General features: G+C 41.7%; 1 protein-coding gene across 1 annotated transcript in view; it reads left to right on the top strand.

Annotated features, from left to right (window-relative positions):
• The first annotated feature begins 5,751 nt into the window (after positions 1-5,751).
• Positions 5,752-8,712, top strand: part of CAMK4 (calcium/calmodulin dependent protein kinase IV) — a 207,957-nt gene continuing 204,996 nt past the window's right edge. The window contains exon 1 of the mRNA XM_046668104.1: positions 5,752-6,120. Within this exon, the coding sequence (XP_046524060.1) occupies positions 5,960-6,120 (161 nt within the window). The 5' untranslated portion in view covers positions 5,752-5,959. The remainder of the gene's footprint in view (positions 6,121-8,712) is intronic.

Below are 8,712 nucleotides of genomic sequence, written 5' to 3'. Positions count from 1 at the left end.
TAAATAAAAGAAGAATAAGAAATATGGCCTTTTCTATTTACACATATATCCCATTTCTGCTCTCTTCATTCTTTTCTGTATATCTTAGTTTCCATTTTGTTCATTTCCCTTTAGCCAAAAAATATTCCTTTAGTATGGAATTCTGGATCTACAGGTTTTTTTCATTCAGTTAGACATAGCAGGGCCCCTTATGGTTTTGCTTTCTGCAGTTTCAGTTACCTCTGGTCAACTTCAGTCTGAAAATATTAAACGGAAAATTCCAGAAATAAACAATTCATAAGTTTTAAATTGTGCACCATTCTGAGTAGTATGGTGAAATCTCATGCCATCTGGCTCCATCCTGCCCAGGACATGAGTCATCCCTTTGTCCAGTGTATCCGTGCTGTATATGCTCCCCTCTTTACCCTACTTAGTCACTTAGTGGCCATGTTGGTTACCAGATTTTCTGTTGCAGTATTTTACTTAATAATGGCTCCAAAGCACAAAAGTAGTGATGCTGGCAAATCACATATGCCAAAGAGAAGCCATAAAGTGCTTCCTTTAAGTGAAAAGGTGAAAGTTCTTGACTTAACAAGGGAAAAAATAATCGTATGCCGAGATTGCTAAGATCTACAGTAACTTTTATTACAGTATATTGTTAGAATTGTTCCATTTTATTACTAGCCATTGTTGTTAATCTCTTACTTTGCCTAATTTATAAATTAAACTTTATCATAAGTATGTATGAATAGGAAAAAACATAGTCTATATAGGGTTTGATACTATCTGTGATTTCAGGCATCCACTGGGGGTCTTGGAAACTATCTCCCATGGATAAGGGGGGACTACTATAACTCTAGAGATATCATTCCATTGCTTTTGGAGTTACATTATTTTGATCTGTCATTGAATTATTACTTCCTTACAATATATAATATACTTCCTTCTCTCTCTGTCTGGGTAGGAGATGCTTTCAAAACTTTTTCTTTATCTGTTGTTTTCAAGCATTTGACTTACATGGACCTAGGCGTCGTTTTATTTCTATTTGTTTCTGTTGGGGTTTCTGAGATTATTGAATCTATAAATTGATGTTGTTTACCTAAATTTGAGACATTTCAGCCACTATTTTTTCAAATAAGTTTTCTGCCCCAATCCTTTCTCCTTTTCTCCTGGGACTCCAATTACATGTAAGATATCTTGATATTGTCCTACAATTCACAGAGATGTGTTCAATTTTTTTTGAATATTTTTTCTTTTTCTTTTCTAGATTGGATAATTTCTATAGCTATGTTTTTTATTAGTTTTCTATTGCTGCATAACAAATAACTCCAAATTTTAGTGACTTATAACAGCAATAATCATTTATCTCTCATGGTTTCTATGAATTCAGAATTCTGAATTATCCAAAATTCTGAATCCTTGGGTAGTTTCAGCTCAGGTCTCTCATGAGGTTACACTTAGATATTGTTGATTTCAGTCATTTGAAGGAATTGGGGCTGGGGAATCTACTTCGTTGATGGCTCACTCACATGACTAGCAAGTTGGTTCCTCTCCACATCAGCATCTCCATGGGGTTGCTTGAGTATCCTCAAGTCATGGAAGTTGGCTTCCCTCAGAATGAGCAATCCAAGAGATCAAGGCAGAATCTGCAATGCTTTTATGACCTTGGAAGTCAAACACTTTCACTTCCACCATATTCTATTTGTCATGTAGGTCAACCTTAATTCAAGGCAGTAGTTGAACTGAGAAGGGCATAAATACAAGAAGGTGAAGATCGGTGGGGATTATCATACCATAGTCTATCTTCAAGTTCGCCTACTCTTTCTTCTGCAATCTGCACTCTTCTGTAAGCCCTGTAAGTATATTTTTTCAAATTTCAGAGAGTTGGCTTGTTCAGTTCTGAAATTTCCAATGGTTTCTTTTGAACCATTTTCAGTTCTCTGATAGGATTACCCATCTGTACACTTATTATGATAATCATTTCCTTTAAGTATTTAAGCATCTTTATAGTAGCTGTTTTATATGCTTTTCTTGTGAATACCAACCTATGAATCATCTCGGGGTGGTTTCTATTAATTGATTTTTCTTTTGACTGTGGTTTATATTTTCCTACCAGTTCATATATTTAGTATTTTTTTTATTGTATACTGGATTGTCAGTGGTTCCTTGCAGAGATTCTGGATTTTGTTATCTTTTTCCTGAAGAGTTTTCTTTTCTTCTCATACACAGTTAAACCCGATGAGAGTCACATTCCAAACTCTGTCTCCTCTGTGGTGAAGAACAGCTAAAATTTCTTCTCAAGTTTTCTACCTTCCAGTTATTGCTTTGTGCTTTCTACTGGGTTCCTTGGAGTTTCCCTACATAAGCATAGTTCAGAGGTTAGCCTAGTGTTTGAGCATAGTTTTAATGTAGATTTTTGAATTTCTCCACTGTGGTCCCTTCTTTCTGGATTTCCTTCTCAATTTCTAGCTTCTCTGCTAGCCCTGAATTTTGTTTTCTGACACCTCAAGCTGCTAAGAGTTGTGCTGCCTGCAGAGCCCTCAGAGGAAAAGCCAAATAAATGTGCATCTCATTCAGAAGAGTTCCTTTCTTTCATGAGTTCTAGCATTTCCAATTTTCTGATTTTGGTGGTTCTTCTGCACATGTAAATAACTTTTTATACTTAGTCTAGAGACTATAATTATTATATACAGGAAGTTTAGTCATACCAGCTATTCTGCCATATCAGAATTGAATGTTGTCCATTCGTGTTTGAGTGAGACACAAAATAGCTCATTGGAAGTTTTCGGTCCCTGAGTCTGTTCAGTGATGGGCTTTACTGTAAGGTGTTGAGAAATATCAGGATATTTTGTTGGGGAGTGTATCCGAATTGTCAGTATTCATAGGTCCCCCTCTTCTTGGGTCATTTAGTTTTCTCAGTGAGAAATTGTTCAATTTCCTCTATGGCTGGGGATGTGATAGATATAAACTCATTTTTTAGCATTCTGGGAGCCTAATGAACCTGGAAGTCTTACTGTTTATTATGTACAGTTTCATGAATCTCTCTGTTTTCAATATGGTCTCAACTGTACCTTGTGATCTAAGACAACATTTTTTGTTCAACATTTCCAAAATTAAGTCTACTTTCTTTTCCAAGGGTTTGGGAAGTGGTTTTTTTGGCTGTGAATGGTAGAAAAAGAAATGTAGGGGCCTGAGACCATCTTTTAAAAATTTTCAACCAGTATCTTATCCTCTGCTCCACCTTTAGAAGGATCTGGTACTCTAATTCCTGAGCATTTCTGAAATTCTGTGGTAAGAATTAGATTTCTTCCTACTGATTTTTCCCATTGCACATCTGAGTTTCAGGTCTAACCAATCTTCTAAGTCAGTTTTCATTTGTCCATCTGTTCCTAGATTCTAAGATTTGGTTGACATTATTTCTCCCTTTCTTTTTGTGGATATATACCTTTGTTCCTTTTCTGGTCATTTTAGATGATATTTCACAAGGAGTGAAGATAAATTGCATGGATTTAATTTCTGTTCCATCTGTTTTAAAATAATATTTATTTTCATCTATATTTTTAAAAAAATAAACTGCATCCATTAAACCAAATACCCTTTTTTTAAACTTAAATTAATAGCACTTTTATAAAAGTCAGTTATGAAAAGCATAGGTGTCAAATGACTAATGTTGAATGTAAATATCAATTCTATAATCACTCTTTTACCACGAAATGGTGTTTCTCTAGCTATCATTCCCTAAAACAGGAGAATAAAGGCTTACCATTTCTTTCAATATAATATGCTTGCTTTGGACTTACATTGTAAAAGAGTCGCTCACAGCAGACAAGTACCTACATTCAGCGCTTGGACTTGCCCCAAAGAAGTGTGAATAAAAATGGTCTGGCAACTAGGGCCAGCCCTGTGGCATAGTGGTTAAGTTCATACCTTCTGCTTGGGTGGCCTGGCTTCACCGGCCAGGATCCTAGCACCACTTGTCAAGCCATGCTGTGGCAACATCCCACATAAAGTAGACGAAGACTGGCACAGATGTTAGCTCAGGGCCAATCTTCCTCACAAAGAAGAAGAAGAAGAAAAAATGGCCTAGCAACTACTCCATACCCATCCCTCCACCAAGGGAGACTTAGTGAGAACTCGAATTTACTTTAGAGAGCTTTATTTGCCTGCTTTGCTCCTAAACCTGATTTTCTAACATGAAGATTAGCAAATTCAGTCTCTGAAAAGTAACAAGTCACGTGAGCATTTTCAGTTTCTCACCAAACAATTCAGTATTTGACTGAATTGGTGTAAGTCTACATACACTTGCTGTCTTTTGGGCATTTGTAAATTGAGCATGTGCTCATCTTCATAAAAGTACCAGTGAGGAATAGTTTTTGTTTGTTTTTCATTTTCAATCAACTATGCATCATATTCGTATCACTAATTAGTTAGATTTGGGGGGTGTTTTTTTTGGTAGTTTACCCATATTTCACAAAAGCTCTTAAGAGTAAAAAATAAGTCAGTAAATTAGAGGAGAATATTGCACCATGTTTACTGGTGTCATTAGGAATGAAGACATACCAAGAAGAGTTTAGTGCATGTTAGAGGAGAGTCAGAAAAAAAAGACTAAAAGTAACACCTGTGAAGTAAGATTAAATAAAGGGCCTAGAGTTATTTAGCTAGAAATGAGACGTGATGTAATAACTGTTATTATAGATAAAGCTTTATTACAGAATATAATGACTAATTGTTCATCTCTGCTGATATATGAAAAGAAAAAAGTTCAAGGGTAGAAATATAAATGATATATATTGAATCAATAGTTAGAAGAACAGCCTGAAGGTTGATGGACAGACATTAGAATGCTGGGGATGGGACACACCTCTCTGGAAGAGGAAAGAGCTTTAAATGTAGCAATATTCTCTATCACGAATGATGACGGGTCTTGCCTTAAGGCAGAGGGCTGGTCTAGTGGCTTCCTCAGGGCCCTTCCAGACCTGTAATTCTCTGGGTCACTTCTGTTGCTAGCCTTCAGAGGCTGGGAGTGAACTAGACACAGCAAGTTCTTGTCCTTTCAGGAGCTCCAACAGTATCAAAGGAGGCAATGCCAGCAGCAGCATAACAGTATCTATTCCAACTGAAGACTTCACTCAAAGGTGAGTCAGGTCAACGTGGATCCAGGCGCTTCCATTTCCTCCAGCTTTCACCGGGTCCGGGCACAGGAGCCCTGGGGATCGGCGACCACAGGACACCCTCCCCAGCCACCAATATAAGCTTAGACACAGGGAGGAACAAGGATGGCTGGTTAGCTAGTGCTAGGTGAGAGGGACTTGCCACCGAGATGCGCTCAAGGAGGAAGGAGTTGTGCCAAGAGCCAGGTCCCTTTCTCACCATCCTGCTGAGCCACCCGAACCCATGTGGTCCCAGAGCGCGCTGGGCGCCCGCCACTCCCGGAGCGAGGGTCCCACTGCGCGCGGTCCCTTCCAGGCTCCTGGCTCCCGCGGGAGAGCGCGTGGGATGATGCTCCGGTCCTTGTGCCTTCCCCAAGCTTCTGCATCCGGAGCCGCCCTAGCCGGCTCCGCCGCAGCCTCTGCCTGGGAGGGAGAAAGAAAAAAGGGAGGGGGGCTGGAGAGGCTCGGCGGAGGGAGGAGGGGAGGTGGGGAGGGAAGGAGCAAAGGAGCGAAGGGGGAGGGAATCTCTCTCCATCGCAGTGCCTCCGCCTCTTCTCTCTCCGGCTGGCGGCGACTCGGGTTCTCCTTCCACACGCTCTCCCAGTTCCTCGCCCCCTTCTCCGCCCACCCTCTCTCCTGAGCGTGCAGAAAGGGAGCCGCAACCCGAGCGCGGCCGAGGGCGCCGGGGAGGCGGCGGCGGTGGGTGTGTGCGTGTGTGTGAAGGACGCCACCTCTCGCTCCTGCGCTCACAGGCGACGGCGGGCGGCGGGGCTTCTCGCTCCGGCAGCGGCGGCGACAGCGGCGGCGGCTTCCGGAGTCCCGCCGCGAAGATGCTCAAAGTCACGGTGCCCTCGTGCTCCGCCTCGTCCTGCTCTTCGGTCACCGCCAGCGTGGCCCCGGCTACCGGGAGCCTCGTCCCGGATTATTGGATCGACGGCTCCAACAGGGATGCTTTGAACGATTTCTTCGAGGTGGAGTCGGAGCTTGGACGGTAAGGCGAGGGGCGGCGGGCTGGGGCGCACGAGGGGCGCCCTGGACCTGGCGGAGCCGGACGCCCTGCGCGCGGGCTCCGGCTTTTGGGGAAGCCCACGGCACGCACCAAAGGCTGTCCCTCTGGCAGGGACAGCTCTCGAGGATGCTGGAGCCGGCCTCCCTACCCTTTGGTTTTTCCCCGCCTAGTGTTTGGGAGAGAGCTAAGCGCCATTCAAGTGCGAGTCGGGTCTCCCCGAGAGAGCCCAGGCCGGTGCCCCTGCGAGCAGCAGCTCCACTCTCTCCCCGTCTCCCTCCTCCTCGCCGGCTGCCACTTCCCTTGGGTGACAGCTCCCACTGCACGTGGGCCCTGCTTTCCCAATTGGTGTCTTTGCTCACGATTATAGCTTGCCAGAGGGTCCTGTGTGTCTAGTTATTTTTTAGAGTAGGGGGTGGAGGGTGCCCCTCCAAATCATGACAGAATTATTAAATTAGGTTCTTCCTCCTTCCTCTCATCAAGCTCTCCAAAGCAAGTGGCACTAGAAATTAAACTTAAATACTAGCCTCCCTGCAGAGTCTGCTCAGGAGAGAAGGGGGGAATGAATCATTTAAGAGAGTTGAAGGCAGAATAATGATCTAGTGTGGCTTTAAAGCAAAAGCAGCACATGTGGTCCAGGCAGTGGTAATTAGTGAGAAGAGTTCTGCTGCTCTTCTTTCAAATGCTGGAGTGATTTGTTTAAATTATGTATGCAAAAGCCATCTCCCTGGGGTTGCAGAAGTGTCCCTCATCCCTCCTCTGAAGATCCAAACAGGTAGTGGTTTTGCCAGGTGAATAATGCCATATGCTCTCATGTTTTTATCCGTTGAAAATTATTTTTTTTCCTTCCTTTCCTTCGTTTTTTCTTCTTTCCTTTCTGTTATCCATAGGTAAGGAGACTGCTTTTCAACACTCATTTTAGATCCAGACCCTTTGTTATAGGGACTCTGAAGATGTAATTTCAACCGTTAACAAGTTGAATCTTCTGTACTTAATACTTCTTTGCAATTTTATTTTTCATTCGCTTTTTTTGTTGGAAAGAGTTTAGCTAACAGCCATTTTCTTTTTTATGCCGTTGGAGACCACAGTGCAGGATTCCTGGTACTTAGTGGGACTGTGTAAACGTCACCCTTCCCCTCCAATTTGCCGCTAAATCTTAATGGCTCCCTGAGCACAGAAGGTGTGTAAGGAAGGCAAAACTTCTGAATGAAAATTTAGTAATTTGTTATTGTTTAAAAATGTTTCAAAAATACTTGCACCTTGAATCATGAGCACATAAGCATCCTGTTCTGATCAAGTTTTTCACTGTTCATCTGAAGATCTGCTGTTGTATGCAGCTGCTAGTAGGTTGAAAATGAAATGTCTCCTTCTGTAAGCTCTGAAACCGACTATAATTGTCTGGTGATCTGCAGTGGGGCAGTGTAAACTTCTGATTCAAGAGATAATCTACTTAAATTTGTTTACTTGGTGTTTTAGAAATTGCCACACGATAGAGGAAGTGCCTGATGGTGCTACAGGGACAGTCCCACCACCAGGTCTAACTGCTTTCTTAGTGACGTCTGCCTGAGATGCCTCTAATGGGCTCTGACTTATCCTCAGCACACATTATCTTTATGGATAAATTTCTCCATCAGGAAACTCCAGAAATTTCCTTTAATTTGAGAGATGGGAAAATTTGTAGAAAAAAATATAAAACGCCAATTGCACACATACACGGATAGTAGACTTCGTGGGGGAAAACCTAAGGAATTTGAAGTTTATTTATTTTTTTAAAAAAGCTTGGTGTTATATTTTGCAGTAAATTTAGGAAGACAAAAGTAAATCAACTATGTATTGCTAAGACTCACTCTGCTACCTAGTCATTTGATTAGCTTGAAAATCACAGAATTAAAATATTTTGAGAAAAAAGTTAAACATTCTTATTTCTGCTCTGTTTTTCAGTAGTCATGTGTATTAGGTAAGTTCTCTGTAGATGGCAGTATTAGTGAAGTGCACCAATACTTATTCTATTTGGTTCAGACTTTGAGAAACATCACTTCATGATCAGTTATTTTTCTCAACAAAACAAACCTAAAACAAACAGCAGGTATGTTACAGATATAATTACTAAGAATCTATAAAACCAGAGGATGCAACAGAATTATAATTCTAAGTATTGACTGAGTGACAAAAGTCCTCTTCCTTCCTGCACTAGTGATGAAGTTGAGACTGGGTCAATTGGTTTCAAGTCTTTATTCTCTTTAATCCCAGTCTAACGCCAGATCTGCCTGCTAGTGGTGACACAAAGGCTAAGACATTTAATTCATAGTAACACTGTTGTCATTAAGATGCTAAGAGACCAATGCCCCTGGTGTTGTCATTATGGTTAGTTCCAGAGTGTAGACAATACCCTTTAAATTAAGTTAATTTCTAAGTACTGTAGTCGTTCCTCTGTTACAATTGCCTGTTGTAAGCTAGTGACTCCTGAGTTCAAGAAGATTGAACATGTGACCATTAGGACAGCACATCCTGTTGATGTGTTTGGGAATTTCAGGGAGCTGAATTCCCAAGGCTGTAACCACCTGAAGCCCCTGGATG

The sequence above is a fragment of the Equus quagga genome, chromosome 7 (assembly GCF_021613505.1).
Source record: "Equus quagga isolate Etosha38 chromosome 7, UCLA_HA_Equagga_1.0, whole genome shotgun sequence".
NCBI classification, from domain to species: Eukaryota; Metazoa; Chordata; class Mammalia; order Perissodactyla; family Equidae; genus Equus; species Equus quagga.
Note: the sequence above shows the minus strand (reverse complement) of the source record. Positions and strands in the feature narration are given on the sequence as shown.